Below are 14,580 nucleotides of genomic sequence, written 5' to 3'. Positions count from 1 at the left end.
TAAACATCCTACCATGCACAAACAGTGCCCCCAGAACAAAGACTTATCCAGGCCACAGTGTCAATGGTGCCAAGGTCAGAAACCCTGACTTAGGATTTCACCACATAATGATTCCAATGCCACAAGCACACATGCACAGTCCAATTAAATGCCAGAAACTCAGCTCCAAAGACCATTTTGACTGACATACCAAGTTGATTAAGTGACAGAAAAATAGCAGTGTGAGCTAAGACTTGCTGATGGTGTCTATGTAGTTATTTCTTTGTTGTTTTTGAGAAAGAAAAGATCACTTTGCTAAGGGTCATCTATAAAGGAAGGAAGAGAAAATAAATTTCTGAAATTTCTTTGAGCTCCAGGGTCTTATGATTATAAGCATACAAGGTGGTTGAAATCTAACATACTATTCCGGGGGCTGGTAACTTTCTGAAAACCATAGCATCTCTGTGAGGATGAAAAGCTTAGCCCAGATCACTATCCTTTAGAATGTAGCAGACACCTACCCTATGAGATATTTAGCAGTACACAAGAAATAAAAAGTGGTCAAAACTAGAGAAACGGAAAATCTGTATTTACCATCCATTGCTTCTTTCCTTCCTATGGAAAACATTCGCTAGGCGGAGATAAACAGAAGGAGGAAGCTGGTACTGGATTCCTCTCCCGAACGGGATACACTAAACCAGACACTTGAAAACAGCACCTATTTTATTTTTTATTTCTTTCCCATTACCATTTATCCCTCTTATGCCCCTAAACCCCCTGCAATCACCACTCTGTTGTCCATGTTCCTGAGTCCTTTTTCCCTTTTGCTCGATCCCTCCACTCCCTAACACCAGCCCCCCAGCTGTCATCTATTTTGTTATGCTTACTTATCACACACTGGCAATACCAATCATGACAATTTGCTTCATTTATTTTTTTTCTGGTGGTTTACTAATAACAGACAGGAAATACAGAGTGGGGAAAAAGTAGGTTTACATGAAACATAGTTTACTTTTGTATTATTATTATTATTATTATATTATTATTATTATTTTCCATAGCAAAGAACTGTAAACCTAGTTTTGCCCCACCCTGTATTACAGAAGTGTGAAGTCAATTAGCAGTTTAAAAAAGCACTGTCTAAAAATGACTTAGTTGTTTTTCAATATAGGCTTTCCAAATGGAGTTTCCTTTTAGTAATCCATCAAATCAAAAAAGGTGGCATTGTATTTAGACATATTAGCAGCCGATGTCTACAGGCATGGCCAAACCATGAGGGAATAGACCAAACACAGACAGTGTGATCATTCAAACAGTAGGCAGTAGAAGAGAATTTCCACATTGTATGCTAAAGGCCACCATTTTCTCCTTGCCAAAAAAATGTGTGTGTGTGTGTGTGTGTGTGTGTGTGTGAGAAACTAAAAACTAACCAAGTTTCCCGGATCCTTTCAAAAAGAAAGGAATATATATAATTGAGCGTGATTCCCTGTATCTGAACTCATTCTTCAACCGGTTGCTATACATTTTCAGGAATCATCATTTGGACTCTACATATGTCAGGGGACATTCCTTGATTGGGTCCTGAGATGGACCATCACCATTTTTCTCCTCACCCAATCCCATTCCTGTATCTCATCTACATCACACCTTGGGGTCTGAAACCCGGAGGCCACTGAATTCTCCATCCAAAGACTAGACATGTCACTGAACAGCAACAGGTCATCCCACAGACCAAGTCCATTCCAATCCTCGGTGATTACAGCAGACCTGGGAAGTGGCTTCTCTAAAACATGGTATGATCTAAATTTCTTTTGGAATTTTTGTTTTGTAGTTATGTATATGTTTTCATAAGTACTTTGTGTCTATATATATTTATATGTGTAGTTTCATGTGCTATAAAATATCAGAAAGAGATAAACTAAAACGTTAATTATGGTTATTTTTTAGCATAGTATTTTGCATGATTTTATTTTTTCTTACTATTTTTTTGCTGGTCTCAGCTTCCAAATTTTTCTATATTAAGCATAAATTTTGCCAAAAGAAAAAATAAATAAAATACCATATGCATATTTTTTTACTGAACCTCATTTTAAAAAGGGTTTAAGCCACCTGACAAAAAGCAACGAGTACAAAAAGATTTCTTTCAAAGTGTGAGCACTTAGAGTCAAGGGCAAGAAATAAGAGCAATAAACTCTGAAGAAGTCAAAGGTTAAAGCTATTAGCCAGCACGCAGCCCTGATGTCCTGCACATTAGCCAGGGGGAGGCACGCACTGGCTCTGAGTTTCTTGGCATCCACAGAACATTCTTCCCCAGCCTCTTTATCTCAGTCTACCAGTTCTAATTAAGTTTTGTTTAGGGAAAGATAATGAGAATATTTTTCTACATTTCCTGATCATACTCCCAGATGAAATCATACAATCCAGAAATGTGTTGAGGGAGGAAAAGCTACCTGCAAATACAAGCAATAGAATACTAACTGTTCTTCCCCATTGCTACTGGGGCTGTCAGTGTGTACAAGAGCTCAGAACCTCCCAAAGGGCATTGCTTCAACTTTCTAAAAGTGTCCATCCCTTTGTGTGCAATTCACCGCCATGAAGGTGGTGGCAAGGGACACACTCAATCCACGACAAGACCAAGTCTGAGAGATTCTAGGGTCCTTTTGAGGCAAAAACCATGTTCAATCAAGAAGCCCAGAAGCACAGCACTTACCATAAGCTGTCATGACACCAGCATATGGTCCGTCCACCACATTCCTATTTTCTTCTGCCAGTGCTTTGATGTACCTCTTGCTGAGGTCCAGGATCTGCTCACGCAGCATGGAGCTGCTCTCAGGCTGAGTTCGCTGCTGGATGGTAAAATGCAGGAGCATCATACCCCAAATAAAGCCAAAAGTCACAAGGAAAAAGCCCAGCTTCTGAGAGGACAACTTCCATGGAGTAAAGAGAGCCATTGCTCTCCGGCAACGTCACCTGCCGTCGGCTCTTAAAGCGCAGAAGAGAAATGCATGTTCACGGTGGTGCCCAACATCTCACTCCGGCTCCTGTGTCAGCCGATTTCCTTTCCTCTCTTTCATTCTGCTGTGAAGAAGGAGGAAAATTAGCACGGTGGCTGGGGCAAAACACAGTAAAATAAACCAGAAACCCTGGTTTCACTTAACTCTAAAATGTGAACTTCCTTTTTTTCTTAATTTGCTAGTTTAGTATCCAGGGGACGAAAAGCTGTACAAATACAGAGGAGGAAATGTGTGTCTCAGTGTGTTAACAAGTGTAGCAGAGCTGTTCCAGTCTGGCCCAAGTTCAAAACAGGAAGTTTGTTTTGCAAGGTAAGGAGGAGATGGAAGGATATTTCATTGAATGTCAGCAGAAACCCAAGTGGAGGGTGGAGCTGTATCGCCCCAGGGCACTTTTGTACATCTGTAATGTGAGCTTACAAAGTCATTATTCTGTGTTCTGGTAAGGATTAGAGCGTGCAGCTGGACAGGTGAGCAAGAAAGTGGATGCCCCCCAGGGGTAATCAGACAAGGAAAGGGGAGAGAGCCCTCCTATTACTTATGCATGGCCAGCTTTCATTAGCAGTGTCCAGAGACAAGGTGAATCTCTCTGGGCCACCAGGTGACCTCTCCCAGGTACCAGCACAGAGAGGCTGTGCCAGGGTACTCAGGCGGTCTTTCAGTTCTCCCTGCCATGAGTGAAAGCTATACTTCACTTCTCACCAGCACACTTCTCACAGGAAATGCGGAGTACTCGCCCACCTACTTTACTGTGGCTCTCTGTTTCATTCATGCCATCGGGCAACATGAAGTTAAAAGGCATTTCCTCTGCCCATCACATCGTAAGGAATACAAATGTTAAATCAGTATGTTTGTATACCTGAAACAAATATACTACTGTATGTCAACTGTATTTTAATTTACAAAAAAAAAAAAAAAAAAAAAGGTAATGCAACCAGATCCTATCTGGTATCAGCACAGGCTAGGTCCTAAATCAAGGCTTCCCAACAAATAGGGCCAAAGCATAAGCTGCAAATGAATTGCAGGTGGGCTAAGATATCCAGCTAGAGAACCCCCCTGGCCCCAGGCAGAGTCCTGGGCCCAAGAACCACCCAGCTTAAAAAGGACACCATTTTCTAAGTACACCAAGGGAAAGGCTGAGCAAGGGTCTCCTGCGGGGGACTAAGCCGGGAGGTATTCACAGTGTGCACGAGTTTCAGTTCAAGACTCTTCTTTGTGAACAACCTAAGAAGAAACCATAACAAAACCTTGGCACTTTCGGTGTGCGATGCAGTGAATCTATGTTGGTTTTCCTCTTTCACTGCCCTTCCCTTGCCTATCAAGAGTCACCGGTAGTGGGCAGTGCCACTCCAGTGCCAACAGTAAAAAATAAATTCTAGGTATGTCCCACGCATTGTGGTTAATGTTTTTTGTGCCTTAGCTCACTGAACTCTTGTAAGAGTCTCGTATGGTAAGAACCATTAATATTATGCCTGTTTTAGAGAATAAAAAACAAAGGTGTAGGGAGATGCACCACGGAGCAGAGGACAGAACATCTAGGGAACACTCAGGAGCCAGGAAATGAGACTCTGCCTTCCTTACACCACCCCTCCTCTCCAACCTGCCTGTTTATCTATAGTCAAGAGTGGCCTGCACATGCTAAAAGTGTTGTAAAAAGAGACAAATAAGAATATGTGACTGAAATCATGCATAGCTAAGAGGGTAAAATGTTTAGTACTGGTCCTTAACAAGAAAATTCTAGACCAGTCATTTTCAAAGGGGGGCCCCTGACTCAGCAGCAACAAGAGCAAAAGTGAGAAATGCAAATCTCAGGCCCCACTCCAGACCCATGGAGTCAGAAACTCTGGGCGCAGGGGTGAGGGACAGAGCAGCCTGTGCTTCAGTAGCCCTCCATGTGATTTTGATGCTTGCTCAAGTGTGAGAGCCTCTGACTCAGGCAGAGGGTTGCCACCATCATGCCGCCCCACCCCACTGCTAACACAAGGTGGCCTGAAGTCCCTCTCACTCCACTTTATCACCTAAGTAAGTTCCTCTACGCCATCCCCACCCTCCACACCTGCTGCTCTGTCGCCATAGCCTTGCCAACCTTCTCAGGGCCTCCCCGTCTCCACGGAGGCTGCTCCCTGCACCTGGCTGGCCTTGCCCTGTCCCTGCCCCTGCCCCTGCCCCTGCCCCAGCAGCCTCAGACCACTTTCCCCACCGCTCCAGCCTACGATGCTCTTTCCTACTCCACAGTTTAAAACACTGCCTGCTGCTGCCTTGGCTGTTCTATCGGTGTCTGTGTGGAATCCCAGGACATCCTGTAAGGCAAGGGTGTCAAACTCATTTTCCCCGGGGGCCACATCAGCCTCACAGTTGCTTTCAAAGGGCCAAAATAATTTTAGGACTGTATAAATATAACTACTCCTTAACTGTTAAGGAGTTGAAATTACATTCAGCCCTTTGAAGGCAACCTTGAGGCTGATGTGGCCCCCAGTGAAAATTAGTTTGACACCCCTGCTCCAAGGGATTCCCCGCATACCTTTTCAGAGAAAGACGCTGAGGACAGGGGCACAATAAAATACTCAGTGACTAAGTGAACCAGTAATCTGGGCACTATGGCATTTTTCCGGCCTCTCTAAATGCTGGGCAGCACCTGCCATCTTTGCTGCTTCCACTCGTTCTACAAGCATGTGCTGAGCACTGCTGCCATTGGGTCCTGAGGACTGAGTAACAAACATGACAGAGGTCCCTCCCTCAAGGGGCTGATTATCTAGTAGCCAGTGCCCCTAGTTCCTCAGGAAGTGGCTGGACCTTCTTTTTGATAAAGAACAATAGTGATTAAAAAGTTGTCTGTCAGGCCAAGAATCTGCCTGCCTGTAGACCTTCCAACAACCTAGCCCAGTGGATTTGATAGGCACAAAAAAGGACTAGACAGCATACCTCAGGAGACCTTGTCACCAGCCCAAGTGATGACTGCCAGGGAAGCCATCACCTCTTCTGCTATCCTCCAGAAAGAAGTCTGCACCAAGTCTGTTTGCAATGAGTTAAACTAGATCAATCACTGCCACTAACCACCCTAATATGCGTTTCCTCTACTCCTGTGATTCTTAAAAGAGCCGCACTCACTTCTTTTTTCCCCTCTTCACTCCTCAACACAGTATCTGGCTTCCACCTTTCCAAATGTGGTCAAAGATCTTTGGCAAGAAAATGCATCAAATCTTTGAATTAAAAAAATAAAGCAGACACTGGAGATCCAAGATGGTGAAGGAGTCAGTGGAAGCTACCCTAACCTCCTCCTAGGATCAATCTGGAATTACAACTAAATTCTAGAGAAATTATCTTGAATAACCAACTGAACACTAGCTGGAGAGAAGCCTTACAACCAAAGACAGACAGAAGAAAACATTTTAGCACGATGTGATTGATAGGGTGTGTAGAGGAGGTATGAGAGAGCTGGCTGGACTCCCAAGGGTGGCAGCTGAGGTTCCGGAGGTATATTTCTGTGTCCAGGGGATTCCCCCTGAGAAATGTGTGGTCTAAACCCCAAGCTAAGCTCCCCAGCCTACAGCACCAGAGCCGGAAAGCACAGATATCATCCAGCTATGAAAAACAGCACAGGTTCTATCGGCCAGGGAGAGATGGCTAGAAATGCAGAGAGCCTTTTAAAGGACCAACACACAAAATTTTGTTTGCAGCCACTTACCCTGGGTCCTGGCAAAGGGAGGGCAGAGTGGACTAGAGATGCTTGAGGAGAGTCTGGGGTCAGTGGGCCTGGGAGAGAACTGAGGGAACAGCAGCCAGGATCCAGATGCTGAATCATTCCCCATACAGCAGGAGCCATCTCTCTTAGGTGAGAGCACTCCTCTCTGAATGGCATCAGCCTGAGAGGAAGCAACAGCCCTACCCACAGGAATCACTCTGCCTGCCCTGTGGTGCTTAAGCCTGACTGCTGATCACAGATTGATGAGATTAACAACTGTTCAGATTAGGGGCTAATTACTTTAACATCTAAGGCAGAAAATACAAAGAAGCAGCCAAAATGGGAAGACAAAGAAACAGATCCCATATGAAAGAATAAGATAATTTTCCAGCAAGAACTAGATGAAATGGAAGTAAGCAATTTGTCAGATAGAGTTTAGAGTAATGATTACAAGGATACTCAACAGCATGAAAAAGACACAGAAACCATGAAAAAGGATCAGTCAGAAATAAATAACACAATATCTGAGATAAATAATATACTTGGAGGAATAAACAGTAGGCTAGATGAAGCACATGACTGAATCAGTGATTTAGAAGACAATGTAGAAAAAAATAGGTAGAGCAGTGAAAAGAAAGAAGAATTTAAAAAATGAGGACAGCTTAAGACACATTTTGGACAACAGGAAGTGTAACAACATTCGAATCACAGAAGGAGAAGAGAGCGAGCAAGGGATCGAGAACATATTTGAAGAAATAATAAATGATAATTCCCTAACGCGGTGAAGGAAAAAGCTGCACAAGTCCAGGAAGCTCTGGGTCCCAAATGAGTTGGACACAAAGAGGCCTACACTAGGACACATTATAATTAAAATGAAAAGGCTTCAAGACAAGGAAAGAGTCCTAATAGTTGCAAGAGAAAAGCAGGTAGTTACTTACAAGGAAGCACCAATTAGACTCTCATCTGATTACTCAACAGAAACATTTCGGTCCAGAAGGGACTGGTGTAAATATTCAAGGTGATGAAATCCAAGAACTTGCCCAGCAAGGCTATCATTTAAAATAGAAGGAAAGACTTCTGGTCAAGACAGAGGCATAGGTAGACACACTGTGCCTCCTCGCACAAGCAAAAGAAGGATAACTACAATTTAAAAACAAAAAACAATCAGAACTGACAGAAAATCAAACTGTACGAAAGTCTGACAACCAAGGAGTTAAAGAAGACACATTCATCCAGACTGGTAGGAGGGGCGGAGACAGGAAGCTGGGCAGAGAGGAGTCGCTGCAAGGCAGTGGCTGGCGGCCCAGCGAGGCAGCAGATTCACCAATTGGTTTCACCAATACATCTGGTAAGGGGTTAATATCCACAATTTATGAAGTATTTATAAAACAACACCAATAAAACAAACAATCCATTTAAAAAATGAGCAAAGGACCTGAAAACACACTTCTCCAAGGAGGACATAGAGATAGATGGCCAACAGACATATGAAAAGATAGTCAAGGTCACTAATCATCAGAGAAATGCAAATTAAAACCACAATGAGCTACTATCTCACATCTGTCAGAATGGCTATCATCAATAAGCCAAAAAACAAGTACTGGCAAGGATGTGGAGAAAGGGAACCCTTTCACACTGTTGATGGGAATGTAGATGGGTACAGCCACTGTGGAAAGCAGTATGGAAACACCTCAAAAAATTAAAAATGTATCTGTCTTTTAACCCAGGGATCCCACTTCTGGGAATATATCTGAAGGAACCCCAAACACTAATTCAAAAGAACACAAACACCCTTATGTTCATTGCAGTGTTATTTACAATTGCCAAGATATGGAAGCAGCCCAAGTGTCCATCAGTAGATGAGTGGATAAAACAACTATGGGACATTTACACAAAGGAATTCTACTCAGCCATAAAGAAGAAAATTTTACCCTTTGCACCAGTATGGATGGACCCAGAGAACATTATGCTAAGTGAAATAAACCAGTCAGAGGAAGACAGATACCATATAATTTCACTCATATGTGGAATCTAACAAACAAACTGAACTAACAAGCAAAACAGATACAAACGCATAGATGGAGAGCAGATGACAGCTAGTGGTGGGAGGGGAAGTTAGGGGGTAGAGAGTTTGAGCAAAAAGCAAAAAGGATTCATGGACATGAACAACAGGGTGGTGACTACTAGGGATGGGGAATATAAGGAGACTAAATGGTAATGGAAAAAAATAAGATTACGTATTAAATAAAAAGCCTTGACACAGGAAAGAAAATTTAAAAATGCAAAAAAAAAAAGGCACACAAAAAGCTGCTCAACATCAATAGCCATTAGGAAAATGCAAATCAAAATCACAATGATATGCCAATTCACACTCATTAGCATGGCTATAATCAAAAAACAGCATATAAGAACAAGTGCTAGTGAGGATGCAGAGAAACTGCAGCCCCACATACTGCTGGTGGGAATGTGCAAGGGTGCAGCTGGTGTGGAAAATATTTTGGCAGTTCCTCAAATGGTAAGCCCAGAGCTACCATATGACCCAGACAACCCTGCTCCCAGAAATTCTCCCAATAGAAATGAAAACATATGTCCATGCAAAAATTTGTACACTAATGTTCACAGCAACACTATTCACAATAAATAAAAAATGAAGCAACCCAAATGTCCACCAACTGACAAATGGATAAGCAAAATGTGGTACAGTCATACAATGGAATATTGTCGATAGAAAGAAATGAAGTACTGATATGTGCTCCAACACGGATAATCCCTGAACATTATTCTAAATGAAGGAAAAAGAAAAGGCAGCCACAAAAGTCCACAATGACTCCATTTATATGAAATGTCTAGGACGGGCAAACCCATAGGCACAGCAAGTACAATAGCAGTTGCTTAGGACTTGAGGGGTTGGGGTATTGGAAGGGCACAACTAAGGCATGGGGTGTTTATTCTGGAGGGTCAAGAAAATGTTCTAAAATTTGTGGTGAGAGATACACAATTCTGTGGATACACTAAAAGTCACTGAATAACACACTTTAAATGGGAGAACTGTATATGTGAATCATATCTCAATAAAGCTGAGAGGCAGGGGGAGAAAAAACCCACCTCCAAAGATGGGGGTAGAGGAGGAGCTGTACTTGGAGGTGGGCAGAGAAGCCTCCCAGTCCAATGAGGACCCAGCTCTTCCCTCATTCCCCACTGAAAGGCCAGGACCAGGCTGTACCATTACTAAGGGCTGACCACCTAGCAACAAAATGAAATTACATGGAGAAATTTGCCACCAGCTCAACAGACATAGCTATTTCTTATATGCTCTGAAACAATCTCACATGCCACCAATCAGATGACTCATGGCCTGCCTGCCTTGATGCTAATTTCTTGAACCACCTGAGAACACCATGAAAAACAAACCAGTACTGAAGGACTGAAAACCAGACTGATGGAGCATTTCCTTCAGATGCCCACCCAATGCCCCGTTTCTTATATCGGAACCTGTCTCTTCAGAGGATGAATGAAATGGGAAATGACCACCCCTCCAGGAGCAGTGCCAGCCCCAACCACACCAACCTGATCTTTTCCAACAGCCCTACAGGACAATCCCATCACTGCTTGCTGGTCCAACATTCACATGGGGCAGTACCACTCTAACTTAGCATACCTCTTCTGTCCTAACCACGCACCACCCAAACTACTTCATATCTATCTTCTACTGGTGGCTACCAACTGACAAATGGATAAGCAAACGAAGGCCTATTTTTAGCCTCATCCTATGCAATAACTTTCAAGAAATCTTGAGTCTGCTATGCTCATCCAAGCTACCTTGGGAAATCCTACCCCATCTCACAACTGGACCCCACCTCCTGCATCAAGCTTCCCAGAGAGAGGAATGCTCATCCTCCTTGGGCATTTGCAGCAGTCTGTGCTCTAGAGAGCTTCTTGCCTACCGCTCTGTAGAGTAATCCTTTTTTTCATCTCTAACTACGTTTCGCAGAGACAGGAAATGCCAGAGATGGCCATGCCTTGCACACAGTGGTTGCAGATGAAAGGACAGGATGGTAGGAATGAGATGAACACAAGTAAGCAATGACTCCAAGGACCCCTTCTGGTGTGAAGCACAAGGAACCCGGCTCCCTAAGACTGTTGATGGTACCTGACCTGTTGGAAGCCTTTACCCTAGGATCTTGCCCCATCCCAGTGACAATCACTGTGCCCTGAAATAGATGGGCTTAACTACAGTGGTTATGGTAGTAGACAGGAACTACAAGAGAAAAAGGAGAGGGGAAAAGCTCCAGAAAAGAATTCTGGAAGGGGCAGTGACTGAGGGAAGAAAAATGTCCAGGACTGAGAGAATGGGAGGGGAAGCCAGTGCTAGGACCTTCCATGGAGGCTGCTTGCTTCATCACTGGTGGTCAGAGGACGTCATGTAGGGGTGCTGAGGAGGAGCTGAGAGAACCCTGCACCCAAGGCCTGCAGATCTTTGATCTACAGCTTTCTCCTCCTAATGCCACTGTGTGATCCTAGTCCAGTCTGTCCGTGTTAGTTTCTGTATGTATAAAAGGGGGAAGGCTGTAGAACCGCAAATCACTGGGAGAGCTGGATGAGTGAGGGGTCAGTGCTCCTACTTACTGGTTGTCAAGCTATTCCAATGGAGGTCAGGATTCCTAGAGATGTTTCATAGGTTCCACAAATGTTTTAATTTTATTTTTTTTAATTGTGTTCTGTTTAGAAATTTTGTTAGGAAAAGTTTTTGCATGCCAAGTTTTAAGATACTGGGGACAATAAACATATGTATCAAGGTATACTCTAGAGATTCAGAACAAAACTTCCCTAGCTACTTCTCTATGTAGAATTTGAACTTTGAATTTCTGTGTTTTTTGGTCAGGAAAGTAATGCTTGGCAGTGGTCTAGTTTGCTTACTTGTTTTATTAAATTCCAGTCTATCTGTGGCCACTCATGGAAAACTGTATGACAGAGAACATTATGAGTAATTAAACGCTAGATGAGAGTCAGTCATAAATTATAAGTTTCAGAGATTTCTTGTTTGACTTCCTAATTACAAGAATTAACACCAGTTTTTTAGATAATGTTAATGATTCAACTTTGAAACAGTTTTCAACTACTTCATTTCCAGCCTATGTATCAACTACATTAAACGTGAGTGCTTGGAAAATTGTTTTAAAAAATAGCAGTCATTACCATCTGCAATCAGGATGAACCTGAATTTCCACTACCATGCAACCAAAATGTGGTACACATACATATAAATCAATCTGATGCTAACTTTGAAATGACTGCACACCATTTTACCAAATTTCATCTGAGCAGCTCACTTGCCTAATGAACAACTTTGGAAGGGAATATGAATTAAAATGTGTAAGTTTTAACATACAGACTTTATATAGACTGGAAGACATCAGATTTGCTTCAGAAAATAATAAGCAAGTACGAACCCTGAATTTACAGAGGAAGACACAGAGGCCCAGAGAGTGTTCTGTTTTCCAGTTAGAGTCGGAATCGAACCATACTCAAGTCCACTGAAGCCCCAGACCTGCTCCCTAGTGTGACATGGTCTCCACCAAACCGAGCTACAGCTACCACCCACCTGCAGACACTCAAAATAGAAGAGACTTATCAACGCGAAACACAAAGCAGAAACCACAGTCTGGTGACTTTAAGGAGCTGTATGTCTAATGCAACATCCCACCTACCTGAATGAATTGAGAGAATCAACAGATGAGAGAAAGAAAAAATACAAATTTACAGAAATACTGGTATAAGGGAGACAGATGGTCTGGGAATACAGTTGTCTTCTGTCGTTAAAAGGAGAACACAAGGAGGAGGAAGGAAAGAAGAGCTAAGCAGCTTTTCCTCCAAAATGAGTCCAAATTCCTGGGAAGATGCTCCAAGGTTGGTTCTTCAGTTCCCTGCGTGGCCTGGACACACAGGCCTGGTGCCACCAACCTGAATCCAAGTAAACGACCCACGTGGCAACCGCCCCCAATCTGCAGTGCGACTCCTTGACAGCTATAATCACCACTGGGCCCCTCACACTCCAGGGAGCCAAGGAGCTCAGGGGCCCACAGTGGAGCCCAGAGCAGGTATGAACAGGGGCCCTTCTTTCCACTTTTATAACTCAGTCCTCTGACGAATTCTGCAACTTTTCTTTATAAACAGGAAAAGCACATTCTAAGTGAAAACAGCCTGTTCTCTTTGGATCTGGCTAAACAAGTCTTATTTTGAGTCACTAGCGGAAAGACACCCACTAAGACAACACACCTTTGGTATTCTTAGGGAGGCTTTTTTTTCTAATTCAGTCTTCATCTGGCTTTATTATAAGCCCTATAAACTGTTGGCAGACCCAGGCTTACGCATGAGCAATGGCCTGTGTTGTGGGGAAGCCTTGTAATATCTGGGGTTTTAAACAGTCCAGTCTCTTTTATATTTGAAGTGATCAAACCACAGCAGGCTGTGCGCAGAGCTTTCATTTATTGTTATACTTGCATTCTTAGTGTGGGCAGGGAAGGAACCCTCTGCCCCCTGAAATGGTTATTTGTCTCACAGATGCAAGATCCACTGAGTGTAGTTTAGAGCTCCATATCTGGTGTGAATGGCAACATAAATTTTCAAGTACTGTATTAAGGCTAATGACCCCTTATCTAGAACAGGCCCCCATCCTGCCCTCTGTCCACTCCCACCCCATCCTCTGGTGACTTGACATACGGCCATCTCCACCAGAGGGTGCGAGGGGCAGGGAAAACACATGGGAAGGAATGTTTGGTGCTTGTATTCTGACTTAGCTTCTTGGGCGTACACATCTCTGGCAGGTGGACAAAGGGGACGCAGGAGTGAGAGGGAAGCTGCTGCTGCTGCATCAGATAAGATAGATCTTCACACTTCTGTCAGTTTAGCTCACCAGGCCCATAGGTTGTTCACAGTTGACAGAATTTCCCATCAACAAAAAAAATGAAACCGTAGCAACTCGGTAAGAATTCTGAAAACACTAACCAAAACCAAAAAGCATGGGTTCCTGAAAAATGAAACAAACCCTGTTTAACTCAGGGTTTCTCAATCCCTGGCACAAGTGACCTCTGAAGCCAGACAATTCTTTGTTTCAGGGCTGTGCTCTGCTTCTGCAGTCTCCCTGCCCTCTACTGTTAGATGCTGTGAGAACCCTCCACCCCCCAACTGGGACAATCAAAACTGTCTCCAGACATTGTCAGATGTTCCCTATAGGATACAAGCACCCCGGTTGAGAACCACTGCCTCTAGCAATCTGTAGAGCCTTACCCACACAACAGGAACAGGTTCGGCAAAAGGAAGCCCACAGAACTACATTGCAGAGCAAGAAGGGGAACTCAGAAGTCAGTCAAAGGCCTAGAGACGAGCAGGTACAGTGTCCTGTGCTAAGACTACAGACCACAAAGACGTGAGGGAGCCCAGTCCCGACACTGTCCCAAGGTGACTGACAGAGGAGTATTTTCTTCCATATCCTTCAGTGACAGCACCATCTTGGCACCAGCCAAGGAGCTCATTCTAGGCTGGCTATGCCCCGTTTACTAATTAGTACATGGCACTGGGGCTTTGCCCCACCAAGGTCCTGGTCTATGAAAGCAACAGGCACAGGGAGGAAGGCTTTGAGAAGCAAAGTCTGCATGATGCTACATCAGGCAGTCTTCTAAAGGGAAGGATTGCCATCTGGCTTCCAGCCCAGGAAACCATGAACACGCATTCTGACAGGCCGATAATGACTCTCTAAGAAGAGGAGGAATAGTCAGCGAAGAGATCAGAGTGTGTAAATTTGTTAGGTAGTTTTTCTGTGTTGAATGAAAATGCTCAGAAGATTTGCTTTCACCCAGAGCCAAAGGACAGCAGAGATGCAAAGGAATCTTTATGGTAAGTACAGGACAT

General features: G+C 43.6%; 1 protein-coding gene across 5 annotated transcripts in view; it reads right to left on the bottom strand.

Moving 5' to 3' along the window:
* Positions 1-14,580, bottom strand: part of MGAT5 (alpha-1,6-mannosylglycoprotein 6-beta-N-acetylglucosaminyltransferase) — a 337,231-nt gene that overhangs the window by 209,496 nt on the left and 113,155 nt on the right. For 4 of the 5 annotated variants that reach the window (XM_036023647.1, XM_036023649.1, XM_036023650.1 and 1 more), the window contains one exon: positions 2,690-3,057. In XM_036023647.1, the coding sequence (XP_035879540.1) occupies positions 2,690-2,930 (241 nt within the window). In that variant the 5' untranslated portion in view covers positions 2,931-3,057. The remainder of the gene's footprint in view (positions 1-2,689; positions 3,058-14,580) is intronic. The other variant, XM_036023648.1, reaches the window with a different exon arrangement.

The sequence above is a fragment of the Phyllostomus discolor genome, chromosome 4 (assembly GCF_004126475.2).
Source record: "Phyllostomus discolor isolate MPI-MPIP mPhyDis1 chromosome 4, mPhyDis1.pri.v3, whole genome shotgun sequence".
Taxonomy (NCBI): domain Eukaryota; kingdom Metazoa; phylum Chordata; class Mammalia; order Chiroptera; family Phyllostomidae; genus Phyllostomus; species Phyllostomus discolor.
Note: the sequence above shows the minus strand (reverse complement) of the source record. Positions and strands in the feature narration are given on the sequence as shown.